Raw genomic sequence first — 26,350 nt, forward strand, 5'->3', positions numbered from 1 at the left:
TAAGTATCTCCAAACCCGCACTTTAAAACTAGATTAGCTGCTCACTATCACTTTGCTGTTTGTGGGAGCTTGCTGTGCACAGATTGACTGCCACACCTGGAATACTGCAAGAAGCTTTGGTCCCCTTATCAAAGGATAGATATATTGGCATTGGAGGCAGCCCAGAGAAGGTTGACTAGATTGATCCTGGGTATGGAGGGATTTCCTTATCAGGAGAGGTTGAGTAAGTTGGGCCTGTACTCATTGGAGTTCAGAAGAGTGAGAGGCAACGTTATTGACACATATCGGCTGAAATCCTCCATCCTCATTCGCGGCTGCGATTGTCTGGTGCCACTGAAAGATAATGGAGTTTTGTCTGGAACGCTAACTTTTCCATTCTCGCTCGCAACGCTTTCCGCCATGGGCGAGCCTGGAGAATTCCACCAATAGGAGGCTTGACAGGGATGCTGCTGAGAGGTTGTTTCCCCTTGTGGGACAGGCGAGGACCAGAGGGCATCATCTCAGAGTAAGGGGGCGCCCGTTTAAGACAGAAATTAGGGAGGTCGTGAGTCTGTGGAATTCTTTGCCACTGAGAGCTGTAGAGACTGGGTCATTAAGTAGGTTCAAGGCTGAGATAGACTTTTAATCAATAAGGGGACGGAGGGTAATGGGGATAAGGCGGGAAAGTTGAGTTGAGGATCATCATGCCAGATCAGTCATGATGTCAGTGAGTGACAGAACAGACCTGTGGGCCGAATGGCTGACTTCTGCTCCCACGCCGTATGACCTTCTGGTCAATTTACAACAGTGACTGACCTATCAAACTGCTGCATTGGCTGCAAAGATTTTCCAGACAGCCTGTGGCTGTGAAAGGTGGAAGATCAATCCAAGCCTTTTTTCTCATTCCACATGTTCTTATGATTTGTTGTCCCTGGAGAGGCAGCAGCTAAGCAAAGTTTAATTAATCATCTGAGATGTCTTTACTTTGTTGTACACACATTATATACAATAATCGATTGTGGATTCCTCCTCTTTCATGATACATTGATGTTTAAACAAAGTTGGAAGACTAGGGATGAATGGAATCATAAGATCAAAGTTTCATCACCCCCAAAGCACCAGGACACTGAACACCATTGTGATGCACCTTCAAGTGGGCGAATCTTAAACTGGTGTCCATCATTATCCACCGTGAGACAAGATATGATGCATAATCCCATGTATGCAGTAGACAGAACAGAGCAGTAGTTCTACAGGCCAGATATGTTCTACATAGCCTCCCAGTTACCATTGTGTGCATTTATGGTGGGATTTACTCTTCTGGCCCCGCTGGTTTCAACAGGGTTTCCCTTTGAAATAACTCCTTGCACGGGACGGGGGCGGGGGGGGGGGGGGGGGGGCGGGGGGGATGCACCGTTGGTGGGCCAGCAAGATCCCACTAGCGTGAATGGTGGGATATTTCCAACCATTGTGTGATCTTCAAATAAAAAACGCACATTGTTGTTCTTCGATGTGTCATTGGTGTGTTTCTGATCGGGAATTTTTAATTCCAAATTGATTTATTTAAGTTAATTTAAATTCCCCAGATATGATGGGATTTGAACTTACCTCCCTGGATTGGGATCAGGACTCTAGTACTTGTCCAGCAGCAAGAAGCCTGGGACAGCAGCAGCTGTCAACAGCGTCGGGCTCAATGGTTGGAATGATTTAGAAGTTCCTTTATGCTATTACATGTGTAAAGTGTTTTTAAAAAAAAAAAATGCACTGATCAATATGAAACTGTACTGAAGACGACAATGGAAGTTGAAGATTAAGTTTGATCAATTTGTCTTTGACAGATACCCGATCAGGTCACCAAGGCCTGGTTGCTATGGGGATAAATTTGAATATCCTGGCATCCGAACCTATGGAATTCGAGACCCTGGTGAGCAGTATGATGTCTACTGTTACATCAAGGAACTGAAAGGCAAGTTGATGTTTCTGCTTTGTTCAAAATAGGTGAAAATGCAGTTCCTGAAGGTCAAATCCAAAACACTTTATGTGGTTCATTTTGTATTCATTTCTGCTGTTATTATTTCTTCATTTTTGTGGGTGGGGGGGGGGGGGGGGGGGGGGGGGGGGGGGGGTGGCCGTTAGAGAATTATAAAATCCCGACAGAAGGAGGCCATTCGGGCCTTCATGTCTGCGTCTACCCTTGCTCTATCCCCGTAACCCCACCTAACCGTTGGGACACTAAGGGGCAATTTAGTATGGCCAATCCACCTCACCTGCACACCGTTGGATTGTGGGAGGAAACCGCGGCACCCGGAGGAAACGCACGCAGACACGGGGAGAACATGCAGACTCCACTCTTCCGACGTGGGAATTGAACCCGGGTCCCTGGCGCTGTGAGACAGCAGTGCTAACCATTGTGCCACCGTGCTGCCCAAGGTGTAGAGGGGTATCGCTGCAAAGTTGACAAGAAATTTAGTTTAGTCATGGGGGAGGGAAAGGGCTTTTTTTTATTGGGTGTTGGGCCAGGGGTGAGTGTTTGCGCTCATCAAGACGAAGGTGCAGCCAGAGGAGACGGAAACCTGTTTGCACGTTTTGCTTCCAATGATCAGTTCCTCTTGTTCAGATATTGTACTCCCAACTGTGGGGTGCAACTGACTCCTGAACCCTGCCAACCTGGACTCTGAAACCCAGGCAAGCCACTTATCGATCTCAGGGACAAAGCTGGCTGTTGTTTTTGCGCGGGCACGCAGAGTGCTGTGGAGGAGAGGGCTGCGGTGATTCCCAACTCTAGTTGGCATGGTCAGTGGCTATGAGGCTTCACATTCAATGAGCCTAACCAACCTATTGCTGACATCCCCTGATGTAAAGCTGATGACGTATCTTAGCCCCCCCTCAGTTGGAAACATTAACGGGGGGTAGTGTGTGAGGTGAGCAATGCTGGTTAGTACGTGTAGTGAATGAAGACACACCCCATGGTGCTAGTCTATCATTAGGTCCTTAGAGAACTGTTCCTATGTATAAGTTTGAATTGAGCTCATAAAGGGGGCAGCACGGTAGCATGGTGGTTAGCATAAATGCTTCACAGCTCCAGGGTCCCAGGTTCGATTCTCGGCTGGGTCACTGTCTGTGCGGAGTCTGCACATCCTCCCCGTGTGTGCGTGGGTTTCCTCCGGGTGCTCCGGTTTCCTCCCACAGTCCAAAGATGTGCGGGCTAGGTGGATTGGCCATGCTAAATTGCCCTTAGTGTCCTAAAAAATAAGGTTAATGCGGGGGGGGGGGGGGGTTGTTGGGTTACTGGTATAGGATGGATACGTTGGCTTGTAGGGTGATCATTGTTCGGCACAATATCAAGGGCCGAAGGGCCTGTTCTATGGCTAAAGAAAGAATTTCATTTATGTAGCAACTATCAAAACCGCAGGACCCCCAAAAGGGCTCTCCAGCCAATAAATGTTTTTTTGATGTCTGGTCACTGTTGTATTGTTGAGGAAACGCTGCAGCCATCTTGTGCACAGCAAGCTCCCACAATTAGCAGTGTGAAAATAACCAGATCGTCTATTTTTATGATGTTGATTGAAGGATGAATATTGCCCGGGACACTGGGAGAATCTCCCCGGCCCATCTTCAGAATAGTGTGCGGACCTCAGTTTAACATCGCATCCAAAGAGGACACCTCCTGTAGTTCAGCGCTGGATTGTGGGCCTAGATTATGAGGGACTATCAGACAACATCTTGAGCATAATTATACTATAGCATGTTGTAGCTGTCCTGGGAATGGTCCCCAAGCATCAACTTAGCCAAAGTAGGCGACTGACCAGCAACACAGATGAAAGCCCGCCCTTTGGTTGAAAGCCACTTCATCTGGCCGTTGACATGGGAAAATAGTCAAAATAAACAACATCAGCAGCAACACCGTTGAGTGTATTCGTGTTTCAAGCTTCAAGATAAATTTCATGTCGAGCCAAAGATTCTCTATATTGTTGGTAATGGGCCAGGAGGCTTTGAGGCTTCGGTGATCCCAATTACAGAAGTCTGGTGCTGGCTGGCAATGAGTTTCCTGACGTGAAATCATTTCACTTTTGCCCTGAAACAATAAAGCCTGGCTAAATCCCTCAGGTGTAAACGTGACTTAGTGGGAAGCACGTTGTCCTCTTCTACATGAGAAGGTTATTTAGTTCAAGTTCCATTCCAGAGATTTGAGCACAAAATCTAGGCTGAGGGAGTGGTGTACTGTCGGAGGTGCCGTCATTCTGATGAACTGTTAAACTGAGGCCCCGTCTGCCCTGCCAGGTGGACGCTGGAGATTTGTGTCCTGGCCAATGTTTATCCCCTGACTGACATCTCTTGGACAGATTATCTGGTGGTTAACCTGGTTCTGTTTCTGGGAGCTTGCTGTGCGGCAAATTGGCTGCCGTGTTTTCTACATTACAACTGTGACTACTACACTTCGTAAATGGCCAATTGGCTTCAAAGCACTCCAGGACAGCTTGCTGCTGTGAATGACGATAGATGAATGCAAATCTTTCTGTCCATTATGAACTTGAGTTAGAGTCAAAGGGTGCAATCTGACGGCCTCGCTGCGCCCGACTCGGTGACACAGCAAAGCCGTTAAATCTCGAGAGAGGCCTCTCACCAGATTTGCAACACTTGGGGGCAGCACAGTGGTTAGCATTGCTGCCTAAGGCACTGAGAACCCGGTTTCGAATCTCAGCCCTGGGTCACTGTCAGTGTGGAGTTTGCACATTCTCCCCGTGTCTGCGTGGGTTTCACCCCCACAACCCAAAAGATGTGCGGGGTAGGTGGATTGGCCACGCTTATTTGCCCCTTAATTGTAAGAAATAATTGGGTACTCTAAATTTATAAAAAAAAGATTTGCGACACTCGGAACGCCTTGCGAGATCTAACGAGACCTTGGGAGACGCCATGTGGATCTTGCCCTCACTGGCCAAGAATCAGATTTACATATTAATGGCTCACTTAAATATGTTGATGCCCTCTTCTCCTTGGGCCTGGGAACGAATGTCCTCACCCTCAGGCCGTTTAGCACTGGTTCACACAAAAGTGGACCAGGGGTAATGGCACCTGGGGAGTCTCCCAGGCTATCAGAGGCCCCTCCGTGGTTGGGCATTGGGCAGGGTGATACACTGGCACTCCCGACGCCACCCAGGCACCTTGGCATTGCCACCCAAGCCACCCTGGAAGGGGCACTGCCAGATTGCCAGGCTAGGAGTGCCAAGGTATCCAGGTGCCCAGGTGCCAGATTGCCCATGCCAGGGACTGGGCCTGGGGGTTCTCTGCTCTCAAGAGGTGGGATGCCTAAACGGTAGGTTGGAGCGTTTGGGTGGGGGTCCAGAGGCTGTGGTGGGGAATCCGAGGGGGCCTGAGAGATCGGGGTGGCATTTAAAGATAGCGCCCCGATCTCCTCCTGCAATGACGAGCTTGTCAGTTCAGGAAGTGAGGTGTGTATGATCTCGGCAAGGCGTTCCCGACCGAGGCGAAAACTAAACAGAGTCCCGTTCAGTCGCGGGATTGTTCTTGGCCCTGCAGCGGCCTCATTAAATCGCGTTAAATCGCAGCCAAGTCATCAAATCATTACAGTGCTGAAGCAGGCCAGATGTCCGTCAATTTGCGACTAAATAAGTAAAGATTTGACGAGTGTTAGTGATTTTTGCTATTGAGATATTGTCAAGTTACATTAACAATGATCTTTGAACATTTTATGCAAAGGTTATTTTCCCAATACTCTGATAAAGGAGGTTCTAAAACATTCAGCCATTTTACCATGCAGCCTCGGCCGCATGTTCCCCGTCGAGGCCCCTTACCAAATGCAAGTTGCGTTTTATATCCTTGTAATGGGACTTTGTTCCCATTTAGTAAAATCTTGCCCAAGATTTTTTTTTAATAGTGCTGCCTCCTAAGAGTTCCTTTGCCTCATATTGCTGGAAAGTAAAGGAGAACAATATCTAATTGTTGCTTTGTCACGACTCATGCACCAGACAGGCCACGGGTGAAGACGGAGAGTTGCCTGGAGGACCTAGTCAGTCAGATGAAGTGGTTCCTGTGGTGCATTAAGAGAGTTATCATTCAATTATGTCCAGTACTAGTCCCGACAGTGATTGACACCCTGACTTCATGTGTTCACAGGCACCGTGTTTCATGAGACAGCGACTCGGAAGTTGAACCTTACTGAGGCCATTTATCACTGTCAGATGCAGGGAGCTGAACTAGCAACGGCTGGCCAGCTGTACATGGCCTGGAGTCAAGGCTTTGATCAGTGTGACGCTGGCTGGCTTGCTGATGGTAGCGTACGTTACCCTATCAACATTCCCAGGAAGAACTGCGGTGGAGATGTGCCAGGTGTGAGGACGGTTTACCAGCTCCCAAATCGAACAGGCTCTCCTGACCCTGGCTCGAAGTATGATGTCTACTGTTATAGAGGTATGACTTCCATCTTGTACCATATCTTTTGCTTCCAAAGCTTTGTAGCTTTCTGCCAACGAGAGGGGATCAGCACCGTTATATAAAAAGTGAGAGATTAAGGATAGCAATGTTTTTTGAGAATATGATTTCATCTCTGCCAATGGCCGTGGGGAGTCCTCTTACTGATGGCTCCAGGCATCCTGTAGGCAATGAATTTGGAAGATCTAGCGCAGAAAAGCCCTGCTCAGTGTAGGCCTAAAACATACAGGTCAGAAAGGCCCTGATTCAGTTCCACCTGGGGCATTACAATTAACAGTAGTTTCTGAGTTGAGAAATGGAACTCTAGGCCAACTTCCATGGTGACTTGGCATCGTGACCCCAAACGCCCTGTGTGACTGAATGTTGGTCAAGCTCCACTGTGATGTGAGGAATGTTTGATTCAATTCTTAGGTTGGATGCAAATACCCCCCCCCCCCCCCCCCCCCCCCCCCCCCCACCACCGCCCCCATTATATCTGACACAAATTGTTAGCTGCCATTCATTCACTCTCAGCGCTCTCAACTCCTCAGAAGGTTTTGGGTTCAAGTCATGGGGCGGGATTCTCCTTTCAGGGAAACGAAGTCCCCACAACGGCGGGAGAACCGGCGCCAACCACTCCGGCGTCAACAGCCCCGGAAAGTGCGGAATTCTCCGCATGGCCGGGAGTGAGGTGGACGCCGGAGGCATTTGCGCCGCTTCAACCGGCGGCGAAGGAACAGCGCAAGTTCACACATACGCCGAAGGCCGGCATGATCTTGCGCATGCGCGGAATCACCGCCGTGGTTCCGTGCATGCACAGACCGCCCACAGTATCCTGGCACATGCGCAGGGGGTTGTCTTCTCCACGCCGGCCAAGCCGGAGCCCTACATGGGCCCGGCGCGGAAGGAAAGTATGCCCTCATGGCACAGGCCTGCCAGCAGATCGGTGGGCCCCGATCGTGGGCCAGGCCACCGTGAGGGCCCTCTCCGGGGTCAGATCCCCCTGTGCCCCCCCTCCCCTCGGGGACTGCCCCCGCCGACTTACCTGCCAGGTCCCGCCGCGTGGGACCATGCCAAACTACGCCGGCGGGAGTGGCCACAAACGGACAGCCGCTCGGCCCATCGGGGCCCGGAGAATTGCCGGTGGGGGGGTTGTAGAATCCCGCTGATCGTGTTGCACTATTGGAGATTGTTTTCTTCGACAAGACCTTAAACTACAGTCCCGCATAACCTCTCAGGTGGACATATGTCATTACCTGGAGATGAGCAGGCGAGGGCTACAATATTTATCCCTCAAACATTACCGGACCAGATTATCTGGTCATTATCACATTACAGTTTGTGGAAGCACGCTGGGAGCAAATTGGATTTCAGCAGTGATTACACTTCATTGACTAGTGAAGAGCTTTTGAATGTCCTGAGGTCATGAAATGCACTATAGACATGCCAATTAATTTGTTTACTTGGAGGCTTGCGGTGACTGTAGCAAATAGAGCATTGTGAAGTTCTCTCATCGAGACTGTGCAATGTTCCTGAGTGGTGGTAGCGGGAGAGAGAGTCAAAGGAACATAGGAACAAGAGGAGGCCATTCAACCCCTTGAGTCGGTTCCCCCATTCAATCAGATCATGGCTGATCTGTATCTTAACTCCACCAAACCATCTTGATTCCTTAACCTTTAATACCCTTGTCTATCAAAAATCCATCATTTCCAGTTTTAAAATTTTCAGTTCCCAAGCCTTTTGGGGAGAGACTTTCAGATTTGCATTACTCTTTGTGTGAAGATGTGCTTCCTGATATCATCCCCGAACAGCCTCGCGCTAATGGTAAGGTTGTGCTCGCTTGTCCTGGAGCTCCTCTTCCCTAGCCTCCCCATCCTGAGGAAATTTTTAAATCTCTGTTTACTCTTTAAAGCTCGTTTAATTGTTTTAAACACCTCAATTAGATGAGCCATTACTGTACTACATTCATGGGGTGTGAAGCCGAGTCTACGTAAGGATCTTTATCCATTAGGCAGCACAGCAGCACAGTGGTTAGCACTGTTGCTTCACAGCTCCAGGGTCCCAGGTTGATTCCCGGCTTGGGTCACTGCTTGTGCTGGGTCTGCACGTTCTCTCCGAGTCTGCGTGGGTTTCCTCCGGGTGCTCCGGTTTCCTCCCGCAGTCCAAAGATGTGCAGGTTAGGTGGATTGGCCGTGCTAAATTGCCCTTAGTAACCTTGGGGTTACTGGGTTACTGGGGGTAGGGTGGAGACATGGGCTTGGGTAGGGTGCTCTTTCCAAGGGTCGCTGCAGACTCGATGGGCCGAATGGCCTCCTTCTGCACTGTAAATTCTATGCTTCCGGGCAATCAGTCCTATTCATGCCCGGGAAGTGACTTATTGTTAACAATGCCTCCCTTCAGGCAGAAGTGCTCCAATTCTTATCAAAGATATCCTTCGCTCTGATCACTGAGCTAATAATGATTAGTAAAGGGAACAGATTTCCAGGACAGCCACTAGTTAAATATGGTGCACTGTGATGTCACTTCGAAAAAAAGGAATATTGGATTGTCTGAGTCATTGTGTACACCTGGAATGTTCTAGAATTTAGTGCAGCTGTGTTTTGTGTACGGCGATAGATCTTGCTGGAGGTTCACTGACTGCAGATCGTCTGGTAATTTAAAAAAGCTTTCATCCTGTAATATAGAAACCACAACTGAAAGAAGAAAAACAAATCACAGTAACTTCATTGAAGCCTACTTGTGACAATAAGCGATTTTCATTTCATTTTATTTTCATTTCATTTCTGGGTATTGATGCCGTTCACACCTGGATTAAGGTTAATAGGATGGGACAGCACGGTTAGCACTGCTGCCTCATGGTGCCGAGGATCCGGGTTCGATCCCGGCTCTGGGTCACTGTCTGTGTGGAGTTTGCACATTCTCCCCGTGTTTGCGTGGGTTTCGCCCCCACAACCCAAAGATGTGCAGGGTAGGTGGGTTGGCCACGCTAAATTGCCCCTTAATTGGAAAAAATGAATTGGGTACTCTAAATTTATATTTAAAGAAACAAGGAAAAAAAGGATTAATAGGATGGTCCTGAAATTCTCCAGGAATTGAAGATTACTCCCCTGGACATTGCTGTCAGCAATTCCAGAGGAAAATAAATCTATGGGGGCAGCGGGAAAAAAAATGCATTTTGTTTTATTTACTTTGCATTGACTAGTTATAAAAAATATGGGAGCCTGACAGTCAAGCACCATCCAATCTAATAATTAGGAGCCTCATTGCTTTCTTTATTGGCAGGGGAAAGGTGATCCTTGTGAGGATGTGTGGTCCTGTGAGTATGTATATGTCAGCTGACCAATGGCAGGAGCATGGGGGTGGGCCAGTTGGAGATCATGTGATGAAAGCCTCTGGAAATGCATCCAACCCAGAATTGGCAACTCTAAGCTGCCCCAGAGAGCACACCTCCCACTCCCAAAGGGTTCAAATTGGGTGTCTTAGTGGGGGCGTCTTTCCAATGCCCTCTGTTGTCAGACGTGCCTCTGGGAGATTCTCGAGGTCAACCCACAATGATTCCTGCTTGAAGTGTTTTTCCATCCCCCCCCTCCCCGATAGGGGATTGCCTTCTTTATCCTTCTCTCAAAATTGGCCGTCCAATGTAGGAGTGGCCATGGATGAGAAACTGAGTTCTCAGTTCTGCAACCTCTCAGTTCTCTCTTTGCAACATCAACGCTGGCTCTGAACTTAGCCAGAATCATAGAATTCCTTCAGTGCACAAGGTGGCTATTCGGCCCATAGAGTCTGCACCGACCCTTCGAAAGAGCACTCTACCCTTGTCTGCTCCCCGCCTATCCCGCCCTATCGGCATAATCTACGCATGCCCATCCCTGGACACCAAGGGGCAATTTTATCATGGCCAATCCACCTAACCCGCACATCTTCGGACTGTGGGAGGAAACTGGAGCACCCGGAGGAAGCCCACGCAGACACGGGGAGAACATACAAACTCCACACAAGACAGTGACCCAAGGCTGGAATTGAACCTGGGCCCCTGGCATTGTGAGACAGCAGTGCTAACCACTGTGCTGCCCGTCTGTTCAAGCAGAATGATCTACTTGTCCTGAACCATCTTTCGTGGAGGCCCTTCCGAACCCCACGTCCGATTCCCCATCCTATCATTAGCACACTGAGCACAGATCAGAAAAGGTTTAATCCTCTTTTTCCATGGGAGAGTTGAAAAGACATCCACTGCGGAGATGGGCGTTGAAAACAAAATCTGCTGGGCCAGAGTCCAATGTTCGAGAGTTGACGTCAAACCAGGAGAGACAGGGGGTGAAACAATGTGTGGGGGCATGACGCTCTCTCCCAATGATCCTTCATCCATGTTGCAATCAGCTGTTGGTTCAGTTGTGCCGGAGAGAGCAGGAGTGGGGGAGGGAGGTGGGAATATTGCCGATGGTCTTGACACCACACAGCTTGCCGGCAAGATTCAGTGCGAACATTCGCGCGAGTGAGTCAGCGCAACCAATGGATCAAAGGGCTTGTTAATTGGCACGGCTGATCTTTCTGTCTGCCTAATTTTTAATGAAAGCAGGATTTTGATCCCCAGAGGCGAGGAGGATTATAAATGGCAGAACTTTTCTCCGAACAATAATTTGAAGTATTTTAATTCACCAGCTGGCTTGTTCTGCCGTGACGTCATGCAGGTTTGGCTGTGTGAATGTATCATGGTGCCCTCCTTCCATGTTGGTGCAAGGTGGGTGCAGGTCCTTGCCTCTCCCCTGCTGGCACCATGCCCACAATTTCCTGGTGCCTTGGAAGACTGATTTGACACTGGCGAAAACTTGATTGGTTCACCCCAATGTGCCCACCCCTCAGAGCGAGGTTGCTGCTTTGCAATTGAGCTCTCGAGGAGCTGGAGTCACACCTCCCAGCTATGGGGAGGTGGACGAAGGAAAGACTTGCATCTATGTAGTGCCTTTCATGACCTCAGCAGCTCCCAAGGCACTTCACATCCAATCAGGTGTTTCTGAGGTGCAGTCACTGGCGTAATTTAGGAAATGCAGCAGCATTTATGCACAGCAAGATGCAACACACAGCACTGTGCGAATATTTTTTTAGTGAGGTTGGTTGAGGGATAAAGATTGGCCAGGAAACTGGGAAGAACTTCCCTGCTCTTTTATCAAAGTTGCGGCAGAGGGTCTGTTACATGTACCTGAGGGGCGCAGATGGGGTACCAAAAGAAGGTACCTCCAACAGTGCAGCATCCCTTCAGGCCTGCTCTGGGCGTATTAGCCTGGATTAGGCACTTGAATCTCTGGAGTGAGGCTTGAACCCACAACCTGTTGATTCAGGGAGAATGCTACCCACCGAGCCACCAGTGAAGCGCCAAATGCGACCGTTTAAATCCTTTAAGAAGGCAATTTGTCAAATCCCTTGGATGGCAAGTGATTCATGGAGGGTGGAAATTAAATTGAAAGAAGGGGAGGCTTCTGGAAGATTTGACTTTCATGCACAATAACTTCACTTCAGTATTTGTCAGCAGTTCAAACCAAGTATGAAATATTATATGTCAGCTTGTTCATTTGATCTAATCATGCAAATTAAACAGCTTTGAATGATTGTGCAGTGGAAATTTAATGGAGTATGTAAGATATTTAACAGGAACAAAGAAGCAAATGCTGGAACAATTAACTCTTATCCTAACTCAGCTCCTGATCTAAGGGTCCTTTGTATGTGTCTGGGACACCCTTCCTTGAGAAAGTATCATCTTGGTGAAGATCCAAGGTTAATAGCGCAGGACACCACCAAGATGGAGAAAACTAGGAGAGAAAAGGGGATAATAGACCATGGTTGGGTTTGAAATACTGTATATTGTAGGAGCGGGAAAACACTTTTTTAAAAATTAATTCAAGGGATGCGGGCTTCGCTGGCACGGGCAATATTTACTGCCCACCCCTAATTGCCCCTTGCGAAGGTGGTGGTGAGTCGCCGCCTTGAACTGCTGAAGTCCATGTGGTGTAGGTGCACCCGCAGTGCTGTTAGAGAGGGAGTTCCAGGATCTTGACCCAACGACAGTGAAGGAACGGCCGATATATTTCCAAGTCAGGATGGTGAGTGGCTTGGAGGGGAGCTGAGGGCATAATATTGGGATTCCCTGAGAAAGAATGGATTAGATTAGCAGAGACTGTTATATCAACACATTGAGAATACGTGCGCATGATCCTTTATATTTGGGGCAGGGAAGAATATGGGATTGCACTAGAGAAAATGGCGGTAGCTTACATTGAAATGAAATGAAAATCGCTTATTGTCACGAGTAGGCTTCAATGAAGTTACTGTGAAAAGCCCCTAGTCGCCACATTCCGGCGCCTGTTCGGGGAGGCTGTTACGGGAATTGAACCGTGCTGCTGGCCTACTTGGTCTGCTTTCAAAGCCAGCGATTTAGCCCTGAGCTAAACAGCCCCAGTGTGGGGAAGAAACTTCAGCACAGAACAACTAAGAGCCATAAAGAAGCAGGGCTACATGGTACAGGTGGGATGAAATGCCCCCTCTTCCATGGCGTGTTTGTAGTGGCGGGGGCGGCCTACCATTGGCTGGTGACTGGATCATCTGGCCCCATCCGCGGGGTGGGGGGGGGGGGGGTCTCATTATTTGCACCCTCCGCCCACCCACCCAAAATGTTACGCTACCGTCCCCAGGGCTGCAACCAGCTGACTGTGAATGACTTCACGATTTTACAATACATCTTTAGCTCAGTCTGTAGCACTGTTGTTAAGAGATTATAGTTCAAGTTGCACTCCAGAAGTTGAGTGCAAAAGGAGAAATTAAGGCTGGTGCTCCAGTGCAGTACAGAGGGAGTGTAGCACTGTTGGCAATGCTCTTATGGATGAGATATTAAACAGAGGCCTCAGCTGACCTTCCTTGTGGATGTACAGTATTCCATGGCACTGTTTCGAGGAAGAGTCGGAGAGTTCATCCCTCGTGCCCTTGTCAGTACTTAACCCCAATCGTCTTCATGAAGCATATCGTTTGGTCAGGATCATATAGCTATTTGCTTGGATTGGCTATGTGTACATTGGCTCGTGCAGGCCCTACATTACAACAACAACTCAAACCACCAATACTTACCTAGCACCTTCAACCCAATGAACCATCCCAGGCGCTTCACAGCAGCGTTAGAAAACGAAACATGACACCAAGTCTCATAAGGAGATGTTAGGTTAAATGAGCAAAACCTTAGTCAAAGACATTGGTTTTGTAATATAAGGGTCTGACACATATTGAGTAAGAGAGCACATGATCCACACCTAGGAGTGAGTCTAGTGTTGGATAGAGCTGTGTGTACAAGCAAGCACGGAGACAGCTCCTAGCTTGAATCCCTTACTGTGTATATGTGCATAGATTTTTTTTCAATAAATTTAAGAGTGCCCAGTTAATTTTTTTTCCAATCTACCTACCCTGCACATCTTTGGGTTTGTGGGGGTGAGACCCCTGCGTACGAGGCGAATGTGAAAACGCCACACGGACAGTAATCTGCGGCCGGGAATAGAACCCGGGTCCTCGGCGGCGTGAGGCAGCAGTGCTAACCACTGCACCACCGTGCCTCCCGTAGTTTTTTCGTTAATAAATACATGCAGTTCAGTTTGTCCATTTAAGGCTACGATAAATTCAAGAAGACCGAGCCAGTAATATCCCACATCCTGCAACAGGTTTTGAGGAGTGTCTCAAAGGTGTTATGCGAGGTAGAGAGGCAGAGAGATGTATCCTAGAGCTTGGGCAACTAAAGGCATGACCACCAATGATGGAGCTTTTTAAATGAAGGATGGACAAGATGCCAGAATTAAGGAGATGTATCTATGGGTTAACTCTCAATCAGATTGCCTCTTACCTTGAAGTGCAAAGGTCCATCCTCCACCCTCCATCAAAAAAATGGCATGTAAAATTAATTTAGGTTTAGTGCAGATAGTATTGTAGCAAATTCTGCTTTACAGTCTCCTGTGAACAGTTTTGGCGTAGTTCCCATCTTCCTCTTTATCCTACTTTATCGCTCTTTGCCGCAGTAACTCTCCCTCTCTCCAAACTTGTGGATAGAATTTGATCAAATAATCTGCGTTATTTCCCTACCTCTCATCTCAGGCCCCTAAAAATAAGTGCAGCCAGTAGTTTGATGCTTCATCCTGGAGTCACTGAGAGCTGCAATGTTCGGCAATAGGCCTGAGGTGAGTTTGATCAGCAATGAAGGGTCAATAATGAAGCAGGGTTTCTTCAGCCTTGAAATTGAGTGAGAAAGAAATCCTTTCAGGTACACAAGTGCTGGGTGTTGCTGGGTGCAAGGCGCAGGACTGTGCCACAGGGAAGATGCCAGTTTACCTTTCTTAATCATGAATGAGTTGCTGGCGATGAAAATTGATTGATTGGAAAGTACAGTAAGAAGTCTTACAACACCAGGTTAAAGTCTAACAGGTTTGTTTCAAATCACTAGCTTTCGGAACATTCACCTGAGGAAGGAAAGCAAGGAAGTTCTCCAAAAGCTTGTGACTTTAACCTGGCGGTGTAAGACGTCTTACTGTGCTCACCCCAGTCCAACGCCGGCATCTCCACATCATGGCTACCATCGATTGGAAAGTAGTTAGATGCCTTTATTGGAAGATGATAGGTGTAGGTGTCCGTTAAATGGACCAAAGCAATGGAGTGGGCCAATTGGCTAGCTTTACCAAAAGGCTAGCTGAGGCACAGTGGGCTGAATGTCTTTCTTCTGTGCTCGGATGTTCTATGATTCAGTTTAAACGGATCTTGTAATCACAGCTGGAGCACTTGCTAATTCCAATTTTTAAAATTTGGTCTCCCAATTGCCACGTCGTGTATCATCAAAAAAGGCCAGTGAGATGTTAACCGGGCTAACCATAAGACACAGGAGCAGAATTAGGCCATTCGGCCCATCGAGTCTGCTCCGCCATTCAATCATGGCTGCTGTGTTTTCTGGTTAGACTACATCTGGAACCCTGTGTATAGTTCTTGACACCGCACCTTAGACAGAGTGCAGCATAAGTTCACCCGTACCAAGGGTCCCAGGGGTTAGATAATGAGGAGATTAAAAAGAGACTCACTAAAAGACATAAACTAGGCATATATTCGCAGGAACATGGCAGTTTAAGGTGTGATTTGATTGAAGTTTTCAGGGCTTGAATCAGGTAGGAATTGACCGGATAGTGACTGACAATGGAGGGAATTTTTCCTTTGGTGAGTCTAGGCCAACGGAGCAGAACCTACAAACAGAGCCAGGTTATTCAGGAGGGATGTTTGGAAACACAAAAGGTAGTAAAGGTGGGTGAGTGCTCTCCCACCAAGAACAGTAGACGCTGGCCCAATTATTGGTTTTAAATCTGAGATGAATAGATTTTTGCTAGACCTGGGTGTGAAAGTTTCTAGAGGCAAGGTGAGTGAATGAAGATGAAATGCAGGCGAGCCGCAGTTTCATTGACTCCAGGTCTGAATGACACCTCCTCTTCACATGTTCACATGAAGTTTGTGAAATTTAATTCTCCGACTCTGGTGATTCCCAGTGATTTCCGTATCCTTGGAACTGCTGTTTGTTTTGTTTCCCTGTTTCACGCTAATCTCATCTTCATGTGTGAATGAGGTTGATGTGAAGTTGCAAACTTGAGGAAGTATCGCAAAGTCATTTCTATTTTCAGAAATTGCTTCACTGCATGTCTCTTCTTGCGTGCTTGCTTTTTCTTCCCTCCCTCCACTTCAGGTTCAGCCGCTGGCTGGTCAAGTTTTTTACTTGATAAACAGGACTCCATCTGGTTAGCCGTTTGTCAACCTGAGTATTCCAAGGGGGAAAAAAAATCAATTCAATTCAGATTTGACATTTATTGCCAATTCCAAGTTGCCTTGATGTGACTTCATTTAATGGAATGGCTTGTGAGCCCTCCTCAGAGGGTAATTAAAAGTGGTATTGGAATAGTGTCATATCATAGAATCCCTACAGTGCAGAAGGAGGCCATTTGGCCCATCGAGTCTGCACCAACCCCCTGAAAGAGCACTCTACCTTGGCCTCCCTCACCCTATCCCCATAACCCCACCTAACCTTTGGACACCAAGAGGCAATATTAGAATGACCAATCCGCTTAACCTACACATCTTTGGACTGATGTGAAGATGCCGGCATTGCACTGGGGTGAGCACAGTAAGAAGTCTTACAACACCAGGTTAAAGTCCAACATGTTTGTTTCAAACACTAGCTTTCGGAGCACTGCTCCTTCCTCAGGTGAATGAAGAATACCTCTTCATTTGCCTGAGGAAGGAGCAGTGCTCCGAAAGCTAGTGTTTGAAACAAACCTGTTGGACTTTAACCTGGTGTTGTAAGACTTCTTATCATCTTTGGACTGTGGGAGGAAACCGGAACACCCGGAGGAACCCACGCAGACATGGGGAGAACATACAAACTCCACACTGACTGTTAACCACTGCGCCACCCTGCCGCCCATATCAGCAGATCTCCTTCCCTGAAAGCCGTTAAAGAATCAGTTGAGATTTTTCAACAATCTGCATTGTTACTGATACCGTCTTTTATCGCAATGGCATTCTCCTTCTGAATTCACATTATCAAGCTACCATCAAGAGGGGTGGGATTTGAACTCAATGGTCTACTGCGTTGTTAGTCCAGTAACAGAACCAGAATCATTACACTACCACGCCTCTCAGTCCGTTCGACTGTGGAGAATCATTACAGCTCAAACATACCCTCTGTCATTATCCTTTGTCTGCTTTCAAGCATCTCGTAGCAGATTCACCACAGAGTGAGAGTTAAGTTTAGGTTATTTTGGTGTGTGAGTGTCAATATAACAAGCAATGCAGTTATCAACAAAAATCTCACAAACTCTCCGTTGCAGACGATTGCGGGTGCTCCATCATTGAATATATCTAAGTAAGAAGTCTTACAACACCAGGTTAAAGTCCAATGGTTTGTTTCAAACACAAGCTTTCGGAGCACTGCTCCTTCCTCAGGTGAATGGAGAGGTATGTTCCAGAAACATTTATATAGACAAAGTCAGAGACGCCAGACAATGCTTGGAATGCGAGCATTTGCGGGTAATCAAATCATTACAGATCCAGAGATAGGGGGTGATCCCAGGTTAATGAGGTGTAAATTGCCTCAGGCCAGGACAGTTGGTAGGATGTTGCAAGTCCAGGCCAGACTCGACCAATGTAGTCTACCTCTTACGCTGTAGGAAAGGATGTCCCAAAGCGTGGTACATTGGTGAGACCATGCAGACACTGCGACAACGAATGAATGGACATTGCGCGACAATCACCAGGCAGGAATGTTCCCTTCCAGTCGGGGAACACTTCAGCAGTCAAGGGCATTCAGCCTCTGATCTCCGGGTAAGCGTTCTCCAAGGCGGTCTTCAGGACACGCGACAACGCAGAATTGCCGAGCAAAAATTTATAGCTAAGTTCCGCACGCATGAGTGCGGGCTCAACCGGGACCTGGGATTCATGTCGCATTACATTCACCCCCCACCATCTGGCCTGGACTTGCAAAATCCTACAAACTGTCCTGGTTTGAGACAATTCACACTTCATTAACCTGGGATCACCCCCTATCTCTGGATCTGTAATGATTTGATTACCCGCAAATGCTCGCATTCCAAGCATTGTCCAGCATCTCTGGCTTTGTCTATATAAATGTTTCTGGAACATACCTCTCCATTCACCTGAGGAAAGAGCAGTGCTCTGAAAGCTCGTGTTTGAAACAAACCTGTTGGACTTCAACCTGGTGTTGTAAGACTTCTTACTGTGCTCACCCCAGTCCAACGCCGGCATCTCCACATCATGAATATATCTAAGGCTGGGGTAGACATGTTTCTCATCTCTCAGGTAATCAAGGGATGCGGCGAGTGGGCGGGAAAGTGGAATCGAAACCCAAAGTCAGCCACCATCGTATTGAGTGACGGAGCAGGTTCGATGGGCTGAATGGCCTACTCCTACTTTTTTTACTTTCTTACGATGTGGAAGCCAGGGCTTTGAGAGGTTGAATCAACGACTGACGTGTACTATTTTGGACCTCAAGGCAGTTGAGAGTCAATCATGTTGGTATGGGACTAGACCAGACTGGGTAAGGATGGCTGACACCCTTCCCTCACAGGCATCATTAAACTGGTTGTGTTTTCCTGACAGTCCAAAAAAATACACAAGATAAATGAATTGGCAATGATTCCTTATGTTTGTAGCATCGCATAGAAGTCACAGAAATAGAATTAGTGAGATTGTGAATATGGATCCCAGACAATATCTCCGAGAGAGGAGTGGAAGAAATTGGGGGAAAGTTGCCTTCAGAGTTGGAGATGTATTTTGGAGTTATATTTACAGCTTTGATTCACTACATTGAAAAGTCTGTTTGATTTGATGTTAAAGCCATTGACGGTCACTATAGTGGTTGGGGTGGAGGTGTTAGATAGTTAGCTGATATGCAGATACTGAAGACGCCATTTAAACTCAGATGTGCATTTATATAGAACCTTTCACGACCCTTGGAGATCTCCCGTGCTATCTCACAAATGAAGCACTTTTGAAGTATAGTAACTGTCTGTAATATGGGAAAGGCAGCAGCTGATTTGCGCACAGCAATCTCCCACAAACAGCGATGTAATAATGACTAGATCATTTTTTTCGATGTTGATTGAGGGATAAATATTGGCCAGATAATCAGGGAGGCATTCATTCCCTGCTCTTCTTCAAAATACCGCCATGAGTTATTTGACGCCTATTTGAGAGAGCAGCCAGGGCCTCAGTCTAACATCAGCCTGACTGGGGGGAGAAATGGGGCATGTTAGAAGTCAGTTAAAAAGAGGGTGGTGACCTTTACCCTCTGATCATGCTGTGCTCCAATGTTAACTTGCTTCATTGAACAGACAAATGGGACAGCCAACCCAAGCTGACAATGGGGATCTTTTCTCAACATGTTGCTCAGGATCTGGTCACATCATTGGGAACTGAGCTACCAGTTCAGTTGGAGGCCAGAGTAAGGCAATAGTCACAAAAACCTCAGCCACCCCACCTCATCACAACCCAACCAGCCCCCATGCCTCACCGCCAACCAGGCCAGACTTGTAGGTGAATGATCTGGGGCAAGAAGTGTATTAGATATCTCTGTGGGCCAGGAGTAACAGGGGTGTCTCTGTCGGCCCCATGAGGAAGCTTTGGTGGTGGCCTTCCCATTTCCCAGTCATGCTCAGATCCTTGTTTCCCCCATCACGGGGGGTGGGGGGCAAGGATGAGAGTATATGGCCTTCTGCCGTTGAAACTCCTCACTCCCAACAGCCCACTCAATAGCCGGATGGCCCACTGCCTAGCTGGGCTCAGGTGGAGCTATGGAAAATGTAAGGTACTGTAGCCTGGTCAATAAGGTGGGCTGACTGTCTGTGTATCTGGAACCGCCAAGTTTGCAACCTTGCCCCAGTGTTACATTCACCCTCCCAAATCCCTCCCCAACTTACGTAATCGGGGTATATGTTCCAGTCTTGTGCATCATTATTTCTTCAGCCTACAGAAATTAAATCATTGTCGTCTTTTTTTGAATCCCCAACCAGCTGGTGATGTACAGCTATCCTCAAAGCAAAGTGCAGATCTTGAAGACATCCCAGCATTTGAAACGTCAGAGCTACAGATACCGAAACAACCTACAGAACAAGCAATAGACATAAGTTCAAACACGGCCGGGTCTATTTCAGGGAAGTTGTCACTCAAAGAATGGTCATTACTCTCTGGGAGTGAATTCACTGAGCTGTCAAAGCAAGTGGAGGAGCCGCCATCCCATAGTCCCGCAGTAACGCAGCAGACTGTGCAGAAACACCTGAAGCAACTTCCCCCGACAGTTGATTCAGAACAGTATGAACCATCTGGAAATGCCTCTTTGCTCACTGCTGACCTAGAGGAACACAACTTCAGGCTCATTGGTAACAATCCTCCCCTGGCCACCAATGGGAACTCTTCAGATAATCTGCCTGATGTGTTAAAGGAGCTGAACAGTTATGAAGGAAGTGGACTGGGCTATAATGACGACCAAGTTGTTAACTCGACCAGGGGAATGGCTCTTGGCAGAGGTGCGAACATAGTTGGTACGATGTTTGAGGGACTAAAAGAGAAAGCATCTCACAACCCCAGTGACCTAATTCAAGTAAGTCCAACACCCTTGCCACCTGAAATTGCAACCAGTGGACTAAGTCCAAAAGAGAAACCAACTACAACGCAAGACCCAACTTCTCAAAGAGAAAAAGACCCAACAGAAACGCCAGCGGCCATTACTCTGAACAGAATCTCCCCTGACATTTCAACGCTTGGGGCTTCCATTGACTTTGATGGGTTAAAAACACAAGTCGTTACTATGAGTTCACTGTCTAAAGAGGTAAAATCGGACGTTGTTGTTATTGGTGAATCCAATGAGTTGCCCCCATTAGGGTTGGAGCCAATGGTTGAAAATGAGCTAGACACTGACTGGGAATTCTTGGGGAGACAGTTCTTGAAAAGCACAGCTACAGAAGCAATGAGTATAAATCACTCCAGCCAGCAACTTGATATTCTACCTGTCATTGAGCCTGAAGGAGTTGAAAGCACTATAAAAGCTACAACAGTGGCTACCGAGCGAAGCTTAACGAATACGGTGCAAGAGGCCCTGTCAGTGCCAACTGCTTCTTCCATTGTGATTGAAACAAAGACTTGGCCACAAGTTGCCTCAGGTAAGCACATACTTAACCTCCAAGCTAGCTTTTGTTCTATTTTTCTCCTTTGGCATCCTGCACTTATAGTCAATAGAGAGTGTAATAAGAGAGCTCCAGGAAATACTGTACCTTTGATATGTATGGATATTGGAGACAACCGGGGCTGCAGTTTATGCTTTGTCACACTCAGCAATCCGGGCAAACCTTTTGCTTGAATTTGCGCTTGTCTGTCCAGAATGAAATTGAATTTCAAATTTCCACCCAACTAGTTTCCATCATTGCAAATGTAAAATCTGCCATCATCCTATGCAATCGGGTTGCGTAATCAAATGTAGCCGTTTATTTTTTTCTCTTGCGTTGAAATACTCTTTGATATGTTTAAGATTGCAGTTTTTCAACCCAGCTCAAAATGAGTCTATCACAAAAAAAAATAAACTATAGGCCGGTGAGCCTAACGTCTGTGGTGGGTAAAGTCTTGGAGAGGATTATAAAAGATACAATTTATAATCATCTAGATAGGAATAATATGATTAGGGACAGTCAGCATGGTTTTGTGAGGGGTAGGTCATGCCTCACAAACCTTATCGAGTTCTTTGAGAAGGTGACTGAACAGGTAGACGAGGGTAGAGCAGTTGATGTGGTGTATATGGATTTCAGTAAAGCGTTTGATAAGGTTCCCCACGGTCGTCTATTGCAGAAAATACGGAGGCTGGGGATTGAGGGTGATTTAGCGATGTGGATCAGAAATTGGCTAGTTGAAAGAAGACAGAGAGTGGTAGTTGATGGGAAATGTTCAGAATGGAGTTCAGTTACGAGTGGCGTACCACAAGGATCTGTTCTGGGGCCGTTGCTGTTTGTCATTTTTATAAATGACCTAGAAGAGGGCGCAGAAGGATGGGTGAGTAAATTTGCAGACGACACTAAAGTCGGTGGAGTTGTAGACAGTGCGGAAGGATGTTGCAAGTTACAGAGGGACATAGATAAGCTGCAGAGCTGGGCTGAGAGGTGGCAAATGGAGTTTAATGTGGAGAAGTGTGAGGTGATTCACTTTGGAAAGAATAACAGAAATGCGGAATATTTGGCTAATGGTAAAATTCTTGGTAGTGTGGATGAGCAGAGGGATCTCGGTGTCCATGTACATAGATCCCTGAAAGTTGCCACCCAGGTTGATAGGGTTGTGAAGAAGGCCTATGGTGTGTTGGCCTTTATTGGTAGAGGGATTGAGTTCCGGAGCCATGAGGTCATGTTGCAGTTGTACAAAACTCTAGTACGGCCGCATTTGGAGTATTGCGTACAGTTCTGGTCGCCTCATTATAGGAAGGACGTGGAAGCTTTGGAACGGGTGCAGAGGAGATTTACCAGGATGTTGCCTGGTATGGAGGGAAAATCTTATGAGGAAAGGCTGATGGACTTGAGGTTGTTTTCGTTAGAGAGAAGAAGGTTAAGAGGTGACTTAATAGAGGCATACAAAATGATCAGAGGGTTAGATAGGGTGGACAGCGAGAGCCTTCTCCCGCGGATGGAGGTGGCTAGCACGAGGGGACATAGCCTTAAATTGAGGGGTAATAGATATAGGACAGAGGTCAGAGGTGGGTTTTTTACGCAAAGAGTGGTGAGGCCGTGGAATGCCCTACCTGCAACAGTAGTGAACTCGCCAACATTGAGGGCATTAAAAAATTTATTGGATAAGCATATGGATGATAAGGGCATAGTGTAGGTTAGATGGCCTTTAGATTTTTTCCATGTCGGTGCAACATCGAGGGCCGAAGGGCCTGTACTGCGCTGTATCGTTCTATGTTCTATGTTCTATATAAAAAAATATTTCCAGTCCAGCATCTGTGAGTAACCTGATTTAAAATAATTAAAAATGGCTTCCAAAAAACTATATCGAACATTTATTGATTAATACTGAAAAGCGAGACATCTTGTTGAAGCTTTTCATCTCACACCCATCAGGTCAAACACAAGAATACCAAATTTCAAACAATCACAACAGTTTATACTGCAAATGAAAAAGATGCTGATTGGTTGGCAAGTCGACTTTGATTAGTTGAAATGCTGATTTAGAGGTATTTGAATTAATAATAATAATCTTTATTAGTGTCACAAGTAAGCTTACATTAACAATGAAATGAAGTTACTGTGAAAACCCCCTCGTCGCCACACTCCGGTGCCTGTTCGGGTACACTGAGGGAGAATTCTGAATGTCCAATTCACCTAAAAGCACGTCTTTCAGGACTTGTGGGAGGAAACTGGAGCACCCGGAGGAAACCCACCCAGACACGGGAGAAGGTGCAGACTCCGCACAGACAGTGACCCAAGCCGGGAATCGAACCCGGGACCCTGGCGCTGTGAAGTAACTGAACTTGGAGTGCCTACAGTTGCCCTTTGCTTTCCTTATGGCACCAACCTGGCCAATCAGAGTCTGCTTACCAACCAATCAACACACCTTTCTCCTGTAGCATAAATGTTATGATTGTTTGAAATTTGGTACTCTTACATTTGTCCTGATGAGTGCAAGATAAAAAACTTCAACAATGTCTCACTACTCAGCAAAATCTACCAGTTTCATTGATGTGCGCTCGTCAGTTAATAAGTTAAATACGTTTTAATATTTAATGTGTTTAAATGGTTCCTGTTAGTTAGTACCTTTTCACCTAAAAAGAGTTTAATGTTGGAAACTTGCACACTTGTTGCCCAGATACGTGTTTGAAGGTGCTGGGGTCTGACTTCTGCTGCAATGTGCTTAAACAAGCTTTAAAGATGACAGAAACTTGATTTACACTTGACCCAACTCGTACTTAAAATTCCATGGGCATTTCTGCTGTTTTGACTGATCTCAGGGAAATCGTGCTGACAAAACAAAGACTCTAGCAGCTGGCCATTGGTGAGATCGCACCTGGAGAATTCCTATTCTTTCAGTATCATTAATTAAGGAGGGATATAGCTTACATTGGACGCAGTTCAGAGAAAATCTACTGGGCTGATTCCTGGGATTGAGGGATTGTCTTGTGAAGAAAGGTTGAGCAGGTAAACTCCCAGGGGCTTCAGAGAATGGAAGCTGATCTTATTGAAACATATATAAGGATGTGAGGGGGCCTGCCTGGGTAGATGCTGAGAGGATGTTTTCCCCGGAAGGGGAATCTAGAACTTGGGGGTGGCGCAGTTTAAAGATAAGGGGTGGGATTCTCCATTTGCTGGTGGCGAAATAGCGAAGAATAGGTTCCGGCGCCCAAATCGCGTAGGGCACCGATTTGACTCCAAATCACAATGCTCCATCACCTCAACAATGGCGTCAATGGGGTCCGGAACGCACATACAGTAAACACCGTTTGTATATCATTTGCGGACCCGACCCGGTATTCTCCGGGGCCTCTACGATGCTCTGCCTCCGTTGGGCCAAGTTCCCGATGGCGCGGTTTACTTGTGCTTTAACAAATCGTGAAAACTGCAACGTGGCTGCTGAGGGAGAGGGGGAGTACGGAACGTGTCCAACATCACCATAGTTTGCTGACAGTTGTGTCGCTTGCCAGGGGGCCTTTGCCAGCGCCGGGGGGAGTAGCAGGGGGTGGTCAGGAGGTGGGCTGTGGGGTCAGGGTGGATGGGCGCGGAACACCATTACCGCAGCCGCATGGCAGCCATGCAGCTGCGCACACCGTTGACAGCCACTGATAACTTAGGGCCACGGGCCATATGGGTCCATTGGAATCGAGTGTGTCCCGGTGCTAGGCCCCCCCCCCCCCCCCCCCCCCCCCCAACCACACACACAGCCGCTGAATCGATCCAGGTTCAGCGGTAGTTTTGCTGTCGTGAAAGCCCAAGAATCCTGCGTCGCCCAAAGGGGTCTCCCACTGGAGGAGGAATTTCATCTTGAAGAGAGTGATTAATTTTTGGAATTCTCAACCCCAGAGAAATGCGGAAGTTGGATCAATGAATGTAATTAGGTGAGAGTTAGACAGATTTTTGATCGGCAGCAGTGGTGGGCAACTTGAAGCCCGGGGGATATATACAGCCCACCTGGATCCTGAGTGCGGGCCACGAGACATTTTGTCGGCTGTTGTCCACGTGCAGGGTTCCCAGATTCCACCTGTTTCCGTCTGCATAGTTTTGTTCTTGCTGGCGGTGGGGCGGCACAGTGGTTAGCACTGCTGTCTCACAGCGCCAGGGACCCGGGTTCAATTCCCGCCATGGGTGACTGCCTGCGTGGAGTTTGGATATTCTCCCCGCGTCTGGGTCCGTTTCCTCCGGGTGCTCCGGTTTCCTCCCACAGTCAAGCTGTACAGGTTAGATGGGGTTGCGGGGTTAGGGCAGCGGAGTGGGCCGAGGTAGTGTGCTCTTTGGGAGGGTTGGTGCAGACTCGATGGACCAAATGGCCCCCTTCGGCACTGTAGGAATTCTGTTGTATAACTAAAGTGATACGTGCAGAAAGAAAGGTCCTGTGTGTCCAGTCAATCATAAATATTTCTTGTGTTTTTACCATTTGAAGCTGATGACGGTTCCATGAATGATTAAGTGTTTTCTATAACTCCTTATGAAATATTCAGTAAGTATTAAATGTATTCAATCTTATTCCTGGAGTCGTGGTTAGATACCCGACTCCAATTTGCGGCCCACTGAGGTGAAGGGAGGGGGGGGGGCACTTACCAGTCTAGGTTGCCCATCACTGATCTACATGGGAGTCAAAGGTTATGTGGGCAGGCAGGAAAGTAGAGTTTTAAAAAATTTTTTATAAAGTTAGAGTACCCAATTCTTTTTTTTTCCAATTAAGGGGTGTGGTGATATGATCTGCATACCTGTCTGCCATTGGGGCAGAACACCGGATTACCATTGGCTCTGGTCGGTCATGTGCCTCTCGACCGATTGGCCGAGAGGCTGAGTTAACCACGCCTCCATTAACGAGGTATAAATGGACAAACGGCCGGCGATCGTCCATTCCATTGTAGACGATCGCAGAGCTGTGTTCTAGTCTATTAAAGCCTGACTTTTGTAAAGCACAGATCTCGCGTACAATTGATGGCACATCAAGGGGCAACTTAGAGAAGTTGGTCATTCGGCCCCACAAGTCTACTTTGTCATCCAATAAGATCATGGTTAATCTTACTGTGGCCTCAACTCTACTTTCTTGCCAGGCGGCGCAGTGGTTAGCACTGCTGCCTCTTGGTGCTGAGGGCCCGCGTTCGATCCCGGGTCACTGTCCGTGTAGAGTTTGCACATTCTCCCCGTGTCTGTGT

General features: G+C 47.4%; 1 protein-coding gene across 2 annotated transcripts in view; it reads left to right on the forward strand.

Annotated features, from left to right (window-relative positions):
* Positions 1-26,350, forward strand: part of ncanb (neurocan b) — a 264,578-nt gene that overhangs the window by 102,051 nt on the left and 136,177 nt on the right. For both annotated transcript variants that reach the window (XM_038777606.1, XM_038777605.1), the window contains exons 5-7: positions 1,818-1,945; positions 6,115-6,408; positions 19,992-21,137. In XM_038777606.1, the coding sequence (XP_038633534.1) occupies positions 1,818-1,945; positions 6,115-6,408; positions 19,992-21,137 (1,568 nt within the window). The remainder of the gene's footprint in view (positions 1-1,817; positions 1,946-6,114; positions 6,409-19,991; positions 21,138-26,350) is intronic.

The sequence above is a fragment of the Scyliorhinus canicula genome, chromosome 18, assembly GCF_902713615.1.
Source record: "Scyliorhinus canicula chromosome 18, sScyCan1.1, whole genome shotgun sequence".
Taxonomy (NCBI): Eukaryota; Metazoa; Chordata; class Chondrichthyes; order Carcharhiniformes; family Scyliorhinidae; genus Scyliorhinus; species Scyliorhinus canicula.